Source organism: Phoenix dactylifera, unplaced genomic scaffold (assembly GCF_009389715.1).
Source record: "Phoenix dactylifera cultivar Barhee BC4 unplaced genomic scaffold, palm_55x_up_171113_PBpolish2nd_filt_p 000776F, whole genome shotgun sequence".
NCBI lineage: Eukaryota > Viridiplantae > Streptophyta > Magnoliopsida > Arecales > Arecaceae > Phoenix > Phoenix dactylifera.
The window spans coordinates 103,061-125,120 of NW_024068147.1; the positions used below are offsets into that span (position 1 = coordinate 103,061).

General features: G+C 40.6%; 1 protein-coding gene across 1 annotated transcript; it reads left to right on the forward strand.

Moving 5' to 3' along the window:
* On the forward strand, nt 1-11,347 carry LOC103710559 (chloride conductance regulatory protein ICln). The gene is made up of 7 exons (XM_008796334.4): nt 1-373; nt 472-595; nt 3,870-3,987; nt 5,412-5,471; nt 5,559-5,612; nt 5,709-5,800; nt 10,827-11,347. Exons 1-7 carry the CDS (start codon nt 207-209, stop codon nt 10,896-10,898), a joined length of 687 nt encoding a protein of 228 aa, XP_008794556.1. The 5' UTR covers nt 1-206; the 3' UTR covers nt 10,899-11,347.
* The last annotated feature ends 10,713 nt before the right edge of the window (nt 11,348-22,060 follow it).

Genomic DNA, 22,060 nt, shown 5'->3' on the forward strand with positions numbered 1-22,060 from the left:
GGGCCCGTCGTCGGTGGCGTGGTACACGCAACCCTAGTCAAGAGGTGGGACGAGAGGGTCGACGACTGCTTGCTTCCACGGTGCCGTTGCCGTTTCCTCGTAGGGGCAAATACGGCACTGCCGTTCTAGCGCTTCCCTTAGCAAAGAACAAAAGGGAAAGTAGAGTCGAAGCGGCGCGAGCGAGAGCTAGCGAGGGAGAGGTCGCTATGGTTCTAGGGTTGCAGCAATTCGTCGAGCGGGTTGGGGACGGGAGCGGGCAGCCCCGCCTGGACGCTGACGCCGGCGAGGAGATGATGCACGTCCAGCCCGGCGTGGCCATCGTCCTCGGCGGCCGGCTGCCGGAGTCCCCCGGAACCCTCTACATCTCCACCAAGTACTCCGTTAATCTCTCGAGAGCCCACCTTCTTTCCGAATCCCTTTTCTGATGACCGCTTTGTTGATTTCTTCTTGTCTTCTTATGCGATGTTAAAGGAGGGTGGTGTGGCTAAGCGACGCGGATAGAGCCAAAGGCTACGCGGTGGATTTCTTGTCGGTTTCCCTCCATGCGGTGTCGAGGGACCCGGAGGCGTATCCCCTGCCCTGTATCTACACTCAGGTATCGTCCCTTATATTATTCTAATTTTGGGTTAGGTTTTTCCCCCCTTTTTCTTTTTTCCTTTTCTTTCTAATGTTAAACTGGGTAAAAGTTGCATTGCTTAAAAACACAGACATTTACAATAGAAAAAGAAGAATCTTGGATGATTTCTGATTGTGAAATATGCCATGGAAGTCAATAAGCTGAACGACTCAGTCATTCGGTGCCTGTTTGAGCTTCTTTCTGAGACAGATAATCGAGATGAAGGGTCAAAAATATGTTAAGTATTGTATATTCCATGTGGCATCTCTGTGATTGAGGACATCACTGGACTTTGTGCTGAAATAATTCTCTCCATGTGGGAAAGCATGATTTATAAATTTTTATGATTTCATTTGTCAATTAGTGACATATAGTAGAAAAGAGAACTCAAGACTAGGGTGTCATTTTTTTTAATCCGATGACACTTTTCATTTCTCACTGTGAGGATTTCCTGCCTGAGGATGTAAGTGATCAGATTATTTTTGCTTTGTAGTCATGCATTTCCCATTATCCAAGATATTAGCCAAGCTCTACAACTCATTCTCTTTGCTAGTAGTTGTTGATGGTATTTGCTTAAATTGCCTTCAAGAAAAGTCTTGTTAGTGAATTTTGTTATGCCTTCATCCCAGTAGTTCAGCTTAATTGATTTTTTTCTTTTCTTTTTCTATACAAATTAGGCATGCATTAGTTTATGCATTAAATCTCCATTCATTTCATAGATTACCTCTGAATATGGTCTTATCAGGGAAGTTCCTATTAGCTTTCAAGACTCTAGTTCAGCTCGAATGATTTTTTAAATTATATGTCCAATATTAATTAAGCAAAACTATCTGCATCCTGCCTTTGCGAAGTAATTAATAGATAGAGACAAGAGTAAAGTGGGTTTCAATATCTTGGCTATCCGTATAAGGGAGGAGCCTTAGTCATGAGGTTGTGTTTCTGGACTTCCTATAAACTATTTATTTGGCTATCCCTATAAGTATGCTTATGTAGCTCCTCCTAGTTGGATTACCTATCTTATGATTCAAAAATTTTGATGTTTACAAGTTTTTACTTGTACTCCTTATTTATGTTATAACTTACAAAATCTAATGGGGTCTTGATCCTTGAAGATGTCAATCATTCATCTTAGTTTGCTCAGGTCATGAACTGTTGAAAAAAAAAACTTCCGGTAGTAGTTCTTGCTTGTTTCAGTATCCCTAATACTGTTTGTCTCATGAATAAAATTGTTTGATGAATTCACAAGAAGAAAATCATATTGCATTTTCTAGTTTTCTACAATATATATTTGTTTGGACTGAATGAATGTCTCTTCCTATTGCAAGTGGATTTTTATTAGCTTAAAAAAAGATGAGGAGACAAAAAGATGGTAATGAATATGAAGAGGAACCGGGTCATAAACAGGAGGAGCTTTACTTGTTTTAGTAACATAATGACTTCTCTTTCATTTGTTTAAAGGCATGCGAGGTTATTACAAGGGTATCGAGCATTAAGGCATCTAATTAGTGTTATGCATGATCTCATTTTTATTTAAGGTAGAATTTCTATTTATATTAAAATTCATGTCATATACCTAGTCTTACATGCAACAAATTGGTGTTAGATCTATGCATACAATTACTCTTCATGTCATCAGCTAACAGTTGGATGGACTTTCTCTTCGTAATATGAGAAGGCATCCCCTTTTATCAAGTTTCCACCATAGGATTTATCATGTTAGATGAGGCAATATTATTAGATTTATCTATCAAGTAAAAGATGTCCATGCGACTATCTGTTCCATGTGAGACAACTCTCACCCCTTGCATGTGCTCTGTGCCTCGTGATGCTCCCTATCACTCTTTAAGTTCAAACCACCTTTGTCTGTTGTTCTGTGCTCTTGCACCTCCGGCCAACTTTGATCACCCCATCGTTTGCTTTGGCCTTGATCCTTGGTTTACCCTGGTGCCTAGGTGCTTGCTTAGGCATCATCTAGGCAATTAGGGCTCTGTACTAGGGATTCTCTGGCCATCTTGACACTTGGTAGAGTGTCGATGGAGAAGGAGAGTAGTGGGTTGCAATATGCAGTGAAGAGGACATGTTGGAAAAGAAGAGAGAAAGGGCATGAGGCATCGATAGGGGAAGGGATGGGGTTCAAAAATTTATTTGTTTGTTTGTTTATTGATTTTTGACATTCATCCAGCATATTTGATTTGCCTATGCCTAAACCAACGGTTCAAAACTTGGAAGTTGACGCCTTTTGCTTTGAAGAGGAGAAAACCTATATTGGATAAAGATACTTAATAGAAGGAAATGAAAATCCAGTTACAATCAAGTAAACTAATCACTCACAAGTTTTTTTATTTTTATTTTGGGATTTTTCTCTGTTATATTAATTTCCTAATTTTCATATGTACGTAAATATTGTATAGTCAACTGGACATTAGATTTTCTAGGTGTGAAACTGTACTCTTTCTGGTGTTGTTGGGTTGCATGTTCTTATGACACTTGAACCTTGGCTTTTTAGGTGAACTGATAATTTTTAAAAGATTGATATATCTGTTGCCATTGAAAGCCTCACATTAGGAGTCCTGAACTTTTTCTAAGCTCGAAGCCTCTGATGTCAGCATGATATATTAGTGATGACCTCAATGCATTCACTGTTAAGGCTTCGCTTCTCTCAGTTACTATACTTCTATTCACTGTGAGTTGGTTTAATAAAATTGGAAGTTTGAATGAATTGTCCATCTGTTATTATTCATGCCTCAAGGTCTGAAGTTCACAACATGGACTACTCTTTTTTTTTTTGTTCATTTCATCTGCTTTAAGAGGATGCAAAGGATGTTATTTTGATAAGTGCAATCCAACTTTTATGTTGCACTTTGATTGCGGCTCTTGCCTCTAAGAACAAGATGTGAACTGAATTGTTTTGTTAAGTAGCTATTGGAGGTGTTAAAGAGTGGAGATGCAAACTATGCTGGTGGCCATATGAATAGGATGCCAAGGTGTTTACAGTATAACACTAGAGATGTTTCTAATGAAAAACTTCATTTTTCCTTTGATGAACCATAAGTCTCTCATGTAATTTAATGTCAAATGGTCACTTCTTCAACTATGGTGAATTTTGAAGATACTAAAGTCTTTAAGAGATTCAAAGGGGAAAAATTTTTAAGATACTGCTATGTAAATTGAGTATAGAGTCTTCTTTGTTATTTGGACATGTTTTCTGTTTTTATGCTGTGATTTAATGCCATGAAATTCTTTCACATTTAAGATTGAATCTGAAGCTGCTGAGGATGAGGAGTCTGAAGGCTCAGATTCTGAATGTGGTCAGTATTTAGAGCTGTCAAAAGTCACTGAAATGAGGCTTGTGCCATCAGATCCTAGTCAGTGTATCCTTTTATTTAATGTCTTGCCGCTGAAATTTTAATCTGACATATCTTGTTATGATAAGTCATATTCATTCTCTTCTTCTTTGTTGAGTTCATGATGTATTTTAAATATATGCTAGGCATGCCCAAATCTGTGCTTCAATGTCTCACTGTGCTATATTCTCGCATAAATTTTCATTGGTCATAAGTTGCAAAGATGGCCTATCACTGAGTGCATATTCATGAGCTCATTTATGCTTCTTGTTTGTTTAGAATGTTTTTATGGATTGCGCACTGACATCTAGGAACTACAAGGTCTTGTGCATGCATATGTTTTCGCCAGACAGTTGGACGATAACCAGTCTATACACCATCCAGTGTGGTATAGTTACTGTATTTTCCAATCCGTCCTAGTGTCTATAATAAATCTTCGGGAAATAAAAAAAGATAAAGATATAACAACACATGCATATTTTTGTGTTTTTTGTCATTTAGGATAATGTATCTAAATTATCCGAACATCACACACATCAGGTGACCTGTTGATAAGGAAATTACATTGATCAAGGATTTTTCACTGTCCAATAGAATTTTGGCAAGTGCTCATGAAAAGCATGTTATGTTTGTTTTTAGAAATCCCTCATATATTTAGTTTTCAAACTCTCTTTAATCATACTTTGCAACCAGCAAATTGCATTTGTGATGGATGATCCAAAGCCTAGGGAATAAAGTAGTAAAAAAGGTTCTTTTATATTCTTTGAAACAGAGTAACTGCTGACTAGGAGAAAGTTCTGCTATTAATGATTGACTGGAAATTGTTATAATTACTTTGGTTTGGGATTTATCCAATGAAGAGCTTAACCTTGCTCAGGTGCTATGGGATTTGGTTTGGAACTATTGAGGTAATCAAGATGTCTTATATAAGCAAAAATAGTCTAAAGTACTACACCCACCATCAAGGGTGTGGTTGGGTAAAAGAAATTGAGCCATCTGCAAACTTATTTGTGAGTTCATGTTTTCTTCTGTACTTGTTAAATACAGAATCTTTTTAAATGAAGCTTCAGTGGCAGCTCATATCGTGCAACTGGACCCAACTGAAGGCCAGAATGATTGTAGGTTGTGTTATAATTTGAGGGCAGTTATGGCAATTTATTTGAGTTATTCTGAGCTCAAGTCTAACTGGGGTTACTTTATTTTGTGTTACATTACCTGCTGCTTCATGCAATTTAGTTTTTTGACTGTATGCAATTTATTCATTTAGCATCCCCATATTTTAGCTTATCTCTGGGTATGATAATTTTGATCTGAAGTTCAATGGGTTTCCAAGGTTTGCACGTATTATTTGCTTTGGCTTTTGAGTACCTTTAGTAGGCTTAGAGCTAATATACTTTATCTACACTTTATGCATCTGCCTATTTATTTGGATCCTTGACTAAGCTTGATAGTGGATACTCTCTTTGACATTTTCTGTCAATGCGCTGAACTGAACCCTGAGCCTCGTGAAGGTCAGCAACAGTTCCTAGTTTATGTATTTTTAGATAATGAATTCATTCTTAACGCAGATATAAATTTATGCTTGGTGATTCTTTCAGAGGGAGAGGAAGAAAATAGCTGGTTTTTTGGTGATGAAGGGATGGCTGATGATGGTACTTGCTGTGGAATATAATAGTGATTTCATATGCATCCTTGTTCTCATGTCATTAGAACTAATTGATTTCTAAGCTACTCCTTTTCACATGCAGGAAGTGATTCTGAGTGGCAACCTTCAGAAAATCTTGTCAACCCCATTGGTTATGCAAATGGTAATCATGACCTGGCTCGTCAGGTCCTTGAGGTATGTATATTGTTGATTATTACTCCACAATGTGTAAACTTGAAATCATGAAACATGCTGATTGTTTTTTTCCCCTTAAATATAAAACTGAATGCAAATATTTTTTTTTTTTGCTTTTCCGAAAAAAAGTAGGGGAAAATATACATGATAGCCTTTAGGACCAGGGGTGCATATAGGGTCGACTTGAGGACCGAACCAAACTGACCTCATTGGGTCTGTTTGGTTCAGGTTTTAGCATATATTGGTTCAGCTTTTGGTTCGTGTTTTGAAAAATCCAATTGAATTGGTTTAGTTCCATGTCAAGAGGTTTTGGTAACATGATCTAACCTGAACTGAGCTGATCTATGATATATAAATTATGCATATAAAGTTTATGGTATATATAATTCACCTCATGGTTGATTAAATCCTAGACTCATAGTTTATGTTAACTCTTGATTTGGTAGATAGAATATTAGGTTTTCTCATTGTTGTGAGTTGTGCCATGTTATGCCCGTGTTATGTCAATTCTTGTTCCAGGTTAAATACATTAAATGAAGATCAAAAAAGTTTTGGATAAGGAGGACGAGATCAAAGAAAGATGGAGAAGTTAATTTAATAAGTTATTCAATGGAAGTTATGTAGATGTTTTAGGATGCCTTACTAGTTCCATTGAGAGTAGAAATGTTAAGTATATACATAGAATTAGAGTACCTAAGATAAAGGAGGCTATGAAAAAAGATAAACATAGGAAAAATGGTTGGATCTGATGTAATCTCTATTGAGGTTAGGAAGTGTTCATATGATGGAATAACTTGGTTAACTAATTTATTCAGTAAGATTTTAAAGACAAAAAAGATACTTGATGAATAGAGCAACAACATAATAGTATCGATTTATAAGAATAGAGATTATATTTAAAATTGTTCTAGCTATCACGGTATTAAACTCATGAGCCATACTATGAAACTTTGGGAGAGAGATAGAGCACAGATTGAGGTGTGAGACAGTGTCAGAGGACAAATGTAATTTTAGGTCAGGAAAGTCAACTATGAAAGCTGTTTATCTCCTTTGGAGATTAATGGAGAACTATAGAGAAAAGAGGCAAGTTATCTATATTCACAGATTTAGAAAGAGGGTAAGATAGGGAAATACAAGAGAAACTAAAGGACTTGAGAGATGATTTGGGAGATGGGGATAGAATGTACTAGAGAGAGGGGTAGAGAAAGGAAGATGGAAAGGTTTGGCCCCGGGGGGGGGGGGTGTGATGGTGAGATTACTTTCTTAATAATACAAACTCATACAACTTAAAAGTATCCTATCACTATCCCATACAATATATGTATAGAACCCACTGTGACTTGGGGCCTAAGTAACCAAAGAACTCAAGAGAAACTTAGCAGCCAAATAACTTAGAATCTAAGGTACAAGTGACCATTTGACAACTTTAATACTCCAATACATCCTGTTGATGTTTGTTTTAATTTACTGAATGAAAGTGATTGGGCATTTCCCTAATCTTTCTCTCAAAAAGGGTTTGGTTGACACTTCCTAGCAGTTGAATCAGGGCTTAGATCATCATATTAGTAAATTTGTCACATTATTCAAGCCCTTGATCACTTTGTTGCTAACAAACTTTGCGCAACATCCATATTTTGGGTCAATAGAATCTCCGTGGCACCACATGGTTTTGAATTTTGGTAAGACTCCTTGAGAATTGAGGGGTGCTCATGGTGGTGATCAGACTTAGATGCCCTAGTTATATTCTATCCTTTTCCACATCTTAAGCCATAGTTACAATGCTCAAAGTTCTTTATGTTTAGACCATGATTGCAAAATGATGTGCTACTTTTTCTATCTAGTTTGAGAATTCTAGCAAGTTCCAGTCTTTAGAGGAGCCTTCAGGCCCCGTAGTTTTGCCTAGTTTTGCCATGCATCTTGCGCACTTGCATGAGTCATGTGTCTAGACTCTGTTTACCCACTGCAAATCATTTGGCTAGGCATTCCAACAGGGAATTGGATTTTTCGCTTTTATAAGTTGATGATGAATTAAATGACCATGGTATGCTCTTTACCATAGTCCTGTCTGAAGTTTCTTCATGCTAGTGGCTTCATTGGTCTCTTGCACCACACATCTGGAGACAATGCACTTAAAGGAAAATTTGAAAGCCATAGGTCCCTCAAGAAGTTTCATTTAGACTGCTATCCATATTTCCTTCTCTGGCTGTTATAAAAGTTCTTTCTAAGCACCGAAGCTTTGAAATATGCACGAAACTCTATTTTGGCTTTGTTACTCCACAACTAAGTTTGCCTTCACTACTCTTAAGAAATTGCTTATTTTTGACCATTTGTGGTTTTAAGTCATTCATTGTTTTAAAATGCGGTGGCCAATTGTGTGCCCACATGCATATGCAGTCTCTTGATTGCATGATATTGCCTATTTATGGTTGCTACATGTAGTCATACCATATGGAGACCCAAAAGGTGGTGTAATAAGCATTGTGCAGCTACATGTGTGGCTCACCAAAGCCCTATTTGATATTGCTGTAGGTAGTAGAGCTTTTTTGCATAGAGCTTTGACCTTTGGGCAATGCAGCTTTTACTAGTAGAGCTTTTAATAAAAAACTGTTTGCTATTTAGTAATTATATTTTTGAAGTACTGTGAAACTTTAACATATATTTTGTAACCAAACTGAGAAAGCACTCTTAATATTAGAAAATAAGAAAATAGGACATTACGTAGTGCTTTCAGTTATCCAACTATTTGTGCAATCAAAAACTATTATTATAAAATATTTTTAATCTAAAAATTGTTTATTTTGATTTTTTAAATATAATAAATTATATTTTTATATTCATTTTAAATATGTAATACTATTTTTATAATTTTATTGTATTATTGTGATAATATATTATAGAGTAATCATGATAACAATATAATATTATTATAGTATAATAAAATATAATATTATTATATTATATTATATTGTTATTATGTTATACTATCAAAAAATGTTATTGTAAGATGTTAATTTATAATTTTTTATATTTTAATCTAAAGAAAAAATGAATAATATTACTATTTTTTAATTGGATGAGCATCAAGCAACAAAGAATATCAAACTAGCAATTTAAATGTTTGACTTTGTTCACCGAGATACAAAATGCTAGTAAAAATGTTCATATATCCACAATCATGGTTACAATATATATGTCCGTCAATATTTCTCAATATCCATGTTACAAGCACAATATCCTAAATTAAAACAAGTCAACATCTTATAAGAAGAGGCAATATGATCACACAAAACATCCTTCTTATTGCTATTTCATGTTTGACTTTATTTCATACTCTTTGTGGTTCTTTAGTCTCTACAATTAAGGAGGGAGTAGTTCCTTATCATCATCATGAAGTTGAGACTCAATGCTTAGTTGCATGATTATCACAATAAAGGATACCAACTTAAATAATTATGGCAGTAAAAATTAATTTAAATTATTATTTTTAAAAAAATTATTGTTAGGATTCAAAATTTCAAACCTAGCCTCTCCAAAAAAAAAGTTTTCTGATGCATCTCAAGTAGAGCTTTTGTCCAAAAGCTCCAAATTGGAGCTTTTTACTAATAAACCTTTTTCAGCTTTTGGAAGACCTTGAAAACTATTTGAATATTTTTACCTAACACCTCAAAATCATTTAAATTTTTTTTTGGCCCCCAATAAGTACTTTTTGGCCCTCAAACAACCATGCCAAATGGGGCCTTAATACTATAGCGCTATATATGCGAGCTCACTTAGCATTCTTGAGGCACATGCATGGCCCAGGATGAAGCAGGTTCAAGCTACTGGTTGGATTTGATGTGTGTTACTGTAAGGGCTGATAGAGTTACATTGACGAATATTGATTGCATCATAACTATTGCTATTAGGTATTAGATATCAAGTAATAAGCATCAATTGATGTGTGGTTCGCCTATTAATATTGCTATTATACATCCAAAAGAAAAAACATTAATATCTATTATTTTATTTAATGCATTATATTTATTCTTAAATAGTTAAACATAAAAAACCATATGTGCACCTGCATATGCAGCTCGTATGCTGTATATGCACCATGGAGTCCCTTGACTGCCCACAAATTGCAGCAGCCTTCTACAACACTAAAGCTATTAATGCGTCCGGAGATCCGACATTCACATGGATCTTGCTTAATCAAATAGATATTTTTCTAGATAGAACAAGGACATCTGATTATGTTTTAAATATCTGAACCATATGGTGAGACCAAAAGGCATCCATAACAAATGTCGAGTAGCCTGTAGCAGAGACTAGACTATATTGACTATAGTTGATTAAGTTGAGCTCTCTAGTATAGAGATTATTGAAATCTGATAGAGAATATTCTTAAATATGATAACTGTATACCTCGTGCAAGTCGATTTTTAAGTTGAGGTAATTTGGTTGATGTCATCAGGCGAGCCTTGGCATGATTTATGTCATCCCAATTCTGTATAGAGCATCTAATCTAAAATGATCTGATTGATGACTTCTCTCCATCATGTAATTGTGAAATTTGAAATGTCTGCTTGGGAGTTAAGTGAACCTCTTTGTAGTTTTGGTGACTATTAGTTATTCATCTGCAAATTCTGTCTTCTTGCTTCTCCATTCACAATCAATTAGTATTCTCTGTCATCGTAATGATTTGCATCATTATGATGCTGGTTATGAAATTTTTGACATGTAACATATTATATTAACAGCTTGCTGCTATTTAAATTTGTAATTATTTTTCCTCATTTTGTTTTCCTCTTCTGAGGTTGAGTGCAATGGTTGTCTACTTCATGTTGAGTAACATAGAGGTCCTCTAAGCCTAAGATGTTAAGTTAGCAATTAGGATTTTAATCATGAGAAATGTGTTATTTTCTGAGAGGCTCTTTTCAGGCATCAAAGATTTTGTCTTAGAAATGAGGATGGCCTCTTATAGATGCAAGATGTGCTTTACTAATTTCAAGTGCAGCTAATTTGTTACACATTTACTTCATTGCAGCTCCAAATCAATGATCAGCGATTTGAGGATGCAGAGGAAGTGGAACATGAGTCGCAAGGTGGTCGTCAATGAGCAGAATACCCATGCAGATATCTTCTTCTGCAGAGTCTGATGTATCAGCTCATGTCAAACTACTAGCGATGCAGCTTTTGGAGGTGTGTTTTGCTGTCAGCTTACTGAACATGACTTCTTCTGCCAAGAACGCGAAACTAGGTTAGCTTCATCTACTAGCATGCAGCAGACCACCTGGTAGAGTAGTTGTATCATGGCTATTTTTCATGAAAAGGTCTTGCTGTTGGTCAAGAATGTATGTTAGGTTGATTGTGTCTTGGAGAATTTACCGAAAGCCTGACTATTGGAAGCAGCCATGCCCCAAATCTGAAGTAAATATCGAGGATTTTGTGATGCGATTACAGAAATTTTATATTTAACATTAGGCCAATCAGTAGTCTTTGGAGCTGGCATGTTTCATGCAAACTGTTCTTCTTTTAATTCATACTGGAGTTACGTATTTTTGTTCATGTGATTATCATTGCATGGTTACATAGCTGGATAAGTGAAGACAGGAGGTTATCTTATGGATTCAAGTCCTGGTGGGACGTCCCACAGGTACCATCCCAAGTGTCGGGACAAAATCATCCCACCGTTGTCCCAGCATTCCGATTGCATGCTGGCCATCTGTGGAAAATTAAAGTGCGGGCAGCTGCTGTTTATCGGACGGCGAATGCAAGTGTTTCCATCAGTAATGCCTCAGACATATGTGGGGTTCCATCTCTTCACTGATCTTGCATGAATTTTGCTACTCTTCTTGCTACTGAAATCTTTCGTTTTCCATTAAAATTACAGAGTTATTTGAGTAGATGGGAAAAAGAAATTGTTTTAGACAAAAACAGCAAAATGGAAATGCCGCTCAACTTTCTAGTGTCTATTTTTTTCGCTACTAATGAATGAGGGAAAGACATTGGTTGGATGGGTAAAATAGATGGTTTAATCATGTATCCCTGCGCACGCTGCCCTCCATGAATTAGCGTTGTGCAAGGAAGAACGGCTTGAATGGGAGAACTGAATCATGTGCAGGTGAGGTCGTGAAAGGTTTATTAATGTTCATTTGTATGAGAAAAACCATAATTCATCCTATGGGATTCTCTAGTCCATATAAAGGCTCTCTCTCATTGCCTGTAATGAGGATCATCCTGCTGCTTGGCTTCTATACGGGGATTTGCCTTTCAGGAAAGGGTCATTTCCCATAGCCTCTCCTTGAGCTTTTTAGTAACCAAGTAAAGATGAAAAGAGTTTGTTAACCGGGTAATGGGCTTTTTTTATATGGTAACGAGGAATCCTGCCTGGTTTATAAGTATTTGAGGGTCTTAACCCTGAAAGTAGATTGGTGTTACAGGAAAGCAAAGCAAATGATGCTTTCATGCTGTTTGTGTTTTCTTCTGATTATAAGTATGGTTTTTCATTGACTTCCGTCTTTTTCTTTACTTGGCACAATTAATATTCAAGTTATTTATGGCTCAATCTAGATAAATCAAATTCAACATTATTTCAGATTTCAATCAAGATATATGTATGATAACTGGTTAATTTCAAAATACGTTGTCTATCGTGAAATCCTCACAGAAGTCCACCATTTCTCAGTCTTCTTCTCCCTCGGGATCAATATGTGTCTCATTTATGGAGCCTCTCACTTGTTTAAGGGATGTCGACATCCAAGAGGAGCCCATCACCTATGTCTGTATCAAGCTCAATGATGCCAAGAGAAGCTATACTATGTATACATCAGTTTGTACACTAATTATAAATCCTGTGATGCCGGACCAATTTTAAAATGAAAGCAGGAGAAGAGGAGAGGAGAAGGAGGAAGAAGAAGAGGAGAAGGAGAAGGAAGGAAAAGAGAAGAAGAGGGAAACGTGGGGAAAGAAATTCTTTAATTCTGCATTAAAACCCTAATCAGCTTACAAGTTCCCTTTAAATAGGGCCCCATAAGAACAATTAAAATAAACCCCTTACATAAAATAATTCCCCACAAATAAGCCCTAAAATGAAAATAAGCCCAGAATAAAATAAACCACAAATAAATCCCTAAACACAAATAAACCCAGAAATAACAATAAGCAAATATGTAAATAAAATGGGACCTAGCTGATGTCCCCATCAACTCCTCCCGGGTGAGAAAAACTCGACCCCGTCGAGTGTAAATCGGGGCGGCTGTCGTACTGCTCCAGAAGATCCGGGTCAAGGCGCTGCAACTCAGCTCGCGAAATCCACGACACATCTGATTCGGGTCGACCTTTCCATCGAACAAGGTAACGTTGGTAGCTTCCTCTCCTGGTAGATATAACCTGCTCATCTAATATATGTTCTATATGTTCTCTGCGTGCATGAAACTGTGGAAGTGGAGGCTCACTAGCAGGTGCTAGAGCAGGGTGATCAACAACAGTGGATGTATCCACAAAAGGGTCAGAAGGAATGAATGTTGATTTCTTGTATGGGACTAAATCTTCAATATTAAATGTCGCACTAATCCCATAGTCTTCAGGAAGATCTACAACATACGCATTCGAACTGATTTTCTTTAGGACTTTGAATGGTCCCGCACTACGAGATTGCAACTTTTTGAACGTCCCCGAAGGAAGTCGTTCAGGTCTAATTCTTACCATGACTGAATCACCTACATTTAATTCTTTATAACGGCGGTGCAAATCAGCAAAGGATTTATATTTTAAGTTATTAGAGTGAATAAGTTTGCTGATCTCCTGATGCAATGAATGCAGGTGTGAAGCAAATGATTGTGCAGACTCAGAGACTCTATGTTGATGAGACATGGGGATCAAGTCTATGGGTTGCCTAGGTTTATAACCATTCACCACTTCAAAAGGACTCATGCCTATGGTCCTATTGACCGAACTATTATATGCAAACTCAGCAGTTGGTAACACGAGATCCCAAGTCCTAGTATGCTCACCTACCAGACATCTGAGAAGACTCCCTAGACTTCGGTTGACAACTTCGGTCTGGCCATCAGTTTGGGGATGATAGGCAGAGGAAAATTTTAATTTGGTACCCATCATGTGCCAAAGAGTTTTCCAAAAATAGCTCATAAATTTAACATCCCTATCGGACACAATAGATTTAGGGAGACCATGGAGTCTAACGACTTCGTCAAAATAGAGTTTCGCAATCCTAGAAGCATCAGAAGTCTTAGAACATGGTAGAAAATGAGCCATTTTAGAGAACCGGTCCACTACTACAAAAATGGAATCATGTTTGGTCGAGGTACGTGGAAGCCCTAACACAAAATCCATGCTAACATCTTGCCACGGACAATCAGGAACTGGTAGTGGAGTGTAAAGCCCAGTGTTCTGTTTACGTTGTTTGGCTAATTGACATGTGCGGCACTGAGCGACGATCTTGGCCACGTCTCTCTTGAGACTCGGCCAGAAGAAACGTCTTTCCACCATCTCAATGGTTTTGTCTCTCCCGAAATGCCCGGACAGTCCTCCAGCGTGTACTTCCCATACTAGAAAATCTCTCAAAGAAGTTCGAGGAATACACAATCGGTCGGAGCGAAAGAGATAATCATCGTGTAAAAAGAAATCATCGTGCTCTCTCTCTACTCCATCTCGTAAGGTCAGGTATACATTACTAAAATCGGGACAGGTGGTATATTGTTCTCTGATCCTTTCAAAACCAATTACTTCAGTGCTCATCATGGATAGGAGGAAGATCCGTCGACTGAGCGCATCAGCAGCCTTATTCTCCACTCCAGCTTTATGTTTCAGCACAAAAGTATAGGCTTGTAGAAACTCAATCCATCGGCCATGTCGAAAGTTTAATTTCTTTTGAGAATTGAGATACTTTAAAGCCTCATGGTCTGAATACAGGACAAATTCTTGCGGTAGCAAATAGTGTCGCCAATGTCGCAAAGTTTGCACTACCGCATAGAATTCCTTATCATAGGTGGAATAACGCAACCTGCCGTCACTTAACTTTTCACTAAAGAACGCGACAGGGTGACCGTCTTGGCTTAACACACCACCTATGCCAACTCCAGAGGCATCACATGCGACCTCGAATACCTTAGTGAAATCAGGGAGGCGCAAGACAGGTGCTTCGGTCATCCTATGCTTAATATCTTTAAATGCTTGGGATGCCGACTTAGTCCAGATAAAGTCTCCTTTCTTCATGCAATCTGTGATGGGAGACATTATCGAACTAAAATTCCTAATGAAGCGACGATAGAAAGTAGCCAGACCATGAAAACTGCGTACTTCGGCTAAGGTCTTGGGCTCAGGCCAATCGACTATCGCGCTTACTTTTTCTGGATCAGCAGAGACACCCTTGGAAGATACTATGAACCCTAAGAAAGTGACGTGATCAGTCAGGAAGGCACACTTCTTAGGGTTTACAAAGAAGCTTTCTCTCTGCAGGACTTCACAAACCTGCCTTAGGTGTGAAAGATGGAGCTCTTGAGTTTGACTATAAATGAGGATGTCATCAAAGTATACAACGACAAATTTGTTCAAGAAAGGTCGAAAAATCTGTGTCATCACCCTCATAAAAGTACTTGGAGCATTTGTTAATCCGAAAGACATTACTAACCATTCGTAGAGTCCATCTTTGGTTTTGAATGCTGTTTTCCATTCATCCCCAGGACGAATCCGAATCTGGTGGTACCCACTCTTTAGGTCAATCTTGGAAAAAACTGTAGCACCAGACATGTAGTCTAAAAGGTCGTCCAGCCTAGAAATGGGAAAACGATACTTTACCGTGATTTTATTGATAGCACGGCTATCGACGCACATCCTCCAAGAGCCATCTTTCTTGGGAGTGAGGAGTGCAGGTACAGCACAGGGACTCAAACTCTCACGAATATACCCTCGAGTGACGAGTTCGTCAACTTGGCGTTTCAGTTCAGTGTGCTCGTTTGGATTGAGTCTATGGTGGGGAAGATTTGGCAGTGACGCTCCAGGAATGAGATCAATTACGTGCTGGATATCACGCATTGGAGGAAGTGCCTCTGGAAGATCAGTTGGAAAGACAGAGTGAAACTCCTCCAACAGAGGAACTACGGCGGCCGGGTGTTCGACATTTGACTCCACATTAATAACTCTAGCCACAAGGGCGAACACAGGTGAATGGCTTTCGATATCTTTCATTACCTCTTTCGAAGTAATGATGTGGAGTGACTCTTCCTTTTGTGGTGTAGCGCCCTTCTTCTCAGGTACAGGCTCTCTAGGAGGCAATGAATTCAATATAATTTTCCGACCCTGGAACATAAAACTACACGAATTTGACCGACCATGAAGTGTGACGTTCCTATCGTATAACCAAGGTCTTCCTAAGATGACTTGACCTACGTCCATCGGAAGGCAGTCACACCAAATCTCGTCTTTATAAGATAGGAATTGAATCGGGACAAGGCATCTTTCTGAAACCGAAATGGACGTCTTATCTACCCAGGCTACTTTATATGGATTAGGATGAGGGGTAGATTTTAGGCCAAGGCGAGAAACAACTCCAGACGCAATGGCATTGATGCAACTCCCGCTATCAAATAAGATTTTGCATGTTTTACCATTGATCTTAATAAGTGTATAAAATAGGGAGGTTCTTCGCCAGTCTTGTTCGGTCTTTGTTTGGGCTAGTGTGCACCTCACCACGTGGAGCCTATGGTTTTGGTCATTCCTATCAGTGGGCTCATTTTGGTGTTCAGTCTGAACAAATTCTAATCCGGTCTTGTCGTCTCCAAAGTCATCTACAAAATTCTCGATGTTTGGTTCATAGACTTCTTCGACACATTCAGTATCCTGGGTTCCTGCTTCCAGTTCAGTCATCAAATAGGTCTTGGCATTACATTGGGACGCAATATGGCCAAACTTCTGGCACCTGAAACACTGGGTTTGGTTTCTTAAGGGCGGGTTGGACCCTAATATGCCTTTTCCTTTATCAGTTGATGTACTTTGAGCAGGCACCGGGAACGTCCTAGTCGGTGTTTGGCTAGAACCGGGCTGGGAAGGATGGTTGGAGAGTGGTCTGGGTTGTGGGAGATGGCTTTGATTAGGTCGGGCTCCTGGGGGTAAGAACCGAGAGTCGGTACGTCTCACCACAGGGACTCGTAAAAAACTATCCACGTCTTGAGCCAATTGGTATGCCTGGCCAAGGGTAGTAATCTCTCGGAGGATCAATTCTTTCTGGATCTCCTCACGGAGTCCTGCTCGAAACCTAGAAAGAGTAACAGTCTCCTCTTCGATTACACCACACCTCATGTGAAACTCCTCAAATTGTGCAATGTAATCGGCAACAGTTGAAGTTCCTTGAGTTAGTTTCTGCCACCTATCCATAAGGCGTTGTCGGTAAGAGAATGGCAGATACTTCTCATTCAGTTTCTCTTTCATATCCTCCCACGTGGTGATGCGTGGAAGCCTCTGGGTCTCACGCCGATGTTCAACGTTATGCCAGTACCAGTGAGCTTGCCCAATAAGCTTCATTTTGGCAAACCGTACTTTCCTATCTTCAGTCATATCGTACCACTCAAAATAATTATCCATGGCTGCTCTCCAATCAAGGTACACGCTCGGCTCTAATTGACCAGCAAATGTGGGGGCTTCTACTCGCACGGTACGAAGTAGTCGCTCGTCAAGATCGCGCTGGTGATCAGGATGATGTTGGTTCCTAGGGGGATGGGGAAAAGCTGCAGGCGGTGTGGTCAAACCAAACTCGGGGTAAGCTGCGATTGGGGATGATGGTTCCGGAGTCCTAAGGTGTTGTATTTGAGCACGGATCTCACGTTTGAATTCGTCGTTATCAGCTCGTATTGCAGCTAATTGTTCCAGAATATCTTGTATGACTCTGGGGTCCATGGTGGATGAAGGGGTCTGAGAGTCAGTGAGGAGGTACTCTCTACCACTACGGGTGGGCATACAGGAGCTACCCTAACTGGTGATATGATATGCAATACTACGAATGAACCCTAATTGTCTAAATGTGATGCAGGACAACCTACTGATGCAACCCACTAATGCAACCTACTATGAATTCGGAAATCAGCAACTTTTTCACAAAAGTAACTTAAAATTAAATTTTACTAATTTGTACTCTGGTTATTTCAGAATTAAAGTAGAAAACTAGTCACTATAAGAAGTTAGGTTGCAAACACGTGTTACAGTCATTCAAAGTCCGAAAGTAATCTGATCTATGGATGTTGATGATGTCCTGACACTAAGGTGTGCTAATTTAATATTTAGATTTAATTGGTAGGTAGGACGGGTGTGGTGGAAAATGTTCTAGGTTTTTTTTTGCAGTTTGACAAGAAAATAAGTTTCAAAATAGGACTGTCATGCAAGAGAACTAGAACATATTTAGATAAGCAAGCCCAAAGGAGGAAGTACCAATTACCTGTGGTGAATGCAGTTGACCAGAATCGTCTGCTCGTGGAGTCTCGAACACGAAGTCAGTACTGGGCGAAGTTAGCTGGAACCGTAGACCCGGGGCTGCAGCACAAAAACCGTCTGAATTTCTGGAATGGGCTGAAGAAGATGCTGAATCGGGTCAGTAGAAGGATCTGCGGGCAATTGGGCTTGGACCGTGCTACAGTACAGCACGCGGGCTGGGCTGGCGGCCTGCTGCAAGGAACTGGACCAGGTCGGGCTCGGATGTGGCCTGATGGGCAAGTAAAAACAGGGCCAGATCTGTTGGGCCCAACTGTAAATTTGGTGGGTGTAAAGTGGGTCTGATGAAGCCCACAGTGATGACCCGACTGAGTGCAAGAAGGGGGGGGGGAAGGGAAGTCAATGGTACTCAGCGAAGGACGGAAGCGGCCGACGGGAGAAGAGCTTGGCTGATGGACGCCCGGACACGGAACCGGCGGCGGTCTTCCAGCGGCGGGTGCGGTGGTGGATGGTGGAGGTAGGTGGTACGCGGCCTGTGGAGTCAGCCGATGGTGAGGAAAAATGGCAGGGGTGTACAAGGAGGCGGAAGAAGGGAGGAAAATGGGAGCGGGAGCGGCGGGAACGGCGACGGCGAGGCGGCGCGGCTCGGTTGGCGGAGGAGGAGGCGGCGGAGGTCTCGGGCGATGGCGCTGTGGTCGACCGCGAAAAGGAGGCGGCCGAGGATGGGTGGTGGCAATCGGGCGGTCGCGGGAGCGGCGGGGACGGTGACGGCGAGGCGGCGCGGCTCGGTGGACGGAGGAGAAGGCGTCGGCGGCAGAGATGGCAGGGCAGAGGCGGCGGCAACGGCGACGGCGGCGGAAACCCTAGGGTTTCCGTTCGACTGAAACAGAGGTTAGTTTTTTTTTTTTTTTTTTTTTTTTTTTTTTGGAAACACGTGCTGGTCACGTGATCCTCGGTTTTTTTTTTTTTTTTTTTGAACCCTAACGGGTTCGGGTTATCGGTTTCGGGTTTCGAAGGAAACCCGCTCCGATAACTGTGAAACTTAGCACGTGCGGGTCACGTGCCAATTTTTTTTTTTTTTTTTAACTTACCGGATGCGAACCGGGCTATCGGGTTTGGGGTAACGGGTTTAGAACTTACCCGTTACCGTAACTCCTTCAACCTCCCGATCGACTCGGGAGGGCGTTCTGGCCGCTTCGGCGGTGGTTGCGGAGTGGCCGAACTGAACGGCGACGGAGACTCCGTTGTCGGCGGCGACAGGCGGCGGCTGGTCGTGGTGGCGGCCGGAATCTTGCGCGCGGTGGTCGGCGGGTGCGTCGACAGTGCCGAGGGACAAGGTGGCAAACAGATCGGCGACGCTCTTCCTCTTTCCGGCAGCGGGAGTCACACGCGGTCCTTCAACGCGCTCCGGTGTCCGTGGTCGACGTACGGCGTAATACTCGTGCGGCCACAAAAAGCCCGAAATCCGGCGACGCTCAGCCATACACCGGTGGTGGCACGACGGTGAAGACGCGGCAGAGGTGGTGGTGGCGTCGGTTGCAGGCTCCGGTGGAGGGCCAGAGGCGGCGCTGCAGGGAGGCCTCCGGGGAATCTGATGGAAAGAGGTGGTTGCGGCAGGGAGAGGCACAGTGGAACTGCTCGGCCACAGGGGAGCTTCCTTTTTTTTTTTTTGTGTGAAGCTGACAGAGGGAAGGAGAGGAACCGAGAGAAGCTCGGTGAATCAGGGTTGATCCCTTTGTCCCCTTTGTCCTCTTTTTTTTTTTTTTTTAACAAACTGACAGAGGGAAAGGTCCTGTTCTCCTTGAAGCACCGTGAGAACCAATGGGAAAGGAAGGCTGTTGTTGGATCGGGGCTTTGGCAGCAGGGGCAAAACCAGCCTTGCTCTGATACCAAGTTGATGCCGGACCAATTTTAAAATGAAAGCAGGAGAAGAGGAGAGGAGAAGGAGGAAGAAGAAGAGGAGAAGGAGAAGGAAGGAGAAGAGAAGAAGAGGGAAACGTGGGGAAAGAAATTCTTTAATTCTGCATTAAAACCCTAATCAGCTTACAAGTTCCCTTTAAATAGGGCCCCATAAGAACAATTAAAATAAACCCCTTACATAAAATAATTCCCCACAAATAAGCCCTAAAATGAAAATAAGCCCAGAATAAAATAAACCACAAATAAATCCCTAAACACAAATAAACCCAGAAATAACAATAAGCAAATATGTAAATAAAATGGGGACCTAGCTGATGTCCCCATCATCCTGAAGAACAAGAGCAACTATTTAATGATATATGGAGTTTGTGCTCCTTCAGATGAAGTCCCTTCATCATCTGAACTCCCAAAGGAAGGTCATTTACAAGAATAGAAAGTGAAACAATTTTTTGTACAAATATACTTTAAATCTTTTTTCCCAACTCGAGTGTCTGAAACAAAGTTACTAATATTTTCAGGTGATATTATAGCTAACAGTGAAGTTACGACCTAAATAAGAAAAAAGAAAAATACAGCTTTTGTGCCCGAGATTGTTACCTTTTGGCCCGCCTGCATTTCTTTATGGAGAGGAGGCAAAAGTTGTTCCATTGGCTTAAGTACCAGAAGCATGAGGTTATCTGTTTGGCTAAAAATACTAGCAACTTGGATACTATATTTAGTGCACTCAACTCTAGTAATTGTGTGAGGACCCAGCATGTTTAGTTCCACATCGGTTATTTGCTAGATAAATCTTAGATACTCAGATCTTAAATAGGAAAAGTATGTGAGGACCTATACGAGCGTTTGTTTAGTCCCATATTGATTATTCGTTGCAGAGATCTTGTGCAGAATTGACTGTTGAAGAACCCAAAAAATACTTTCTGGTGAGGCCCTAGATTGCTACAGATTGACTGTTGAGGAAGCACGAGTCTCATTCTTGTGCAGGATTAAAAATGTAGCACTCCATTGAAAATGAAGGCCCTCTGCTGGTTGGTAATCCAAGACAAGATTCCAACCAGAAAAATTCTTCTTCAGGGAAATTAAAATGAATAAGCAATCCTTTCCGTATGTTTTGTGACTAGAGGTGGGCATTGGGCCGAGCCGCCCATGGCCCGGCACGAAGCGGGCCGTGCCAGACACGGCCGGCTTGCTACAGTAACGGGCCGTGCTAGGCACGGCTCATAAAAGAGGGCCAAGCTGGGTTAAGGATTTCTGGCCCGCGGGCCGAGCCCGGCACGGCCCATAAGGGCCTGGGCTGGCACGATTCGTGGGCCAAGCACGGCATGGCCCGTTACAATTTTTTTCCAAAATACCCCTCAAATTAACCGTTTTATGGCTGTTGGAAGAGGTAAAATGGATAAAAAGCCACAAAACATCCGCCACCCCACGGGCCTAGGGCCGTGCCGGGCTTAGCCTTTAGGTTAAGCGGACTGTGCCAGGCACGACCCGTTTGGTCTGTGGCCCGGTCCGGCCCGATGCCCATTTCTATTTGTGACTCACAGGCTGACTTTGTCATATTTTTATTTCATGCCCTCGCCTGTCAGAAGCTTTTGGGTTTCAGAGGCCAGTAGAGCTCCGAAATTTTAGGCGAAGAGGTCAAAGGAAGAAGCTGCACTACTGCAACCGTTATGCTGAAGATGTGAAGAGCACACGATTTCTTTGAAGAAGGGGGCATTTTGGATTAAGTTGCTCTACGCAGAATGTGGCTGCGTCTCTCTCTCTCTCTCTCTCTCTCTGCCTCTCTACCTTCCTATGTTGCAGAAGATATGAAGAGAATAGAATTTCTTTGCTAAGAAGGTGCAGTTTGTGATTAAATTGCTCTATGAAGAATGTGGCTTCCTCTATCTCAACTTATCTATCTACACAAATAGGAAACATGGA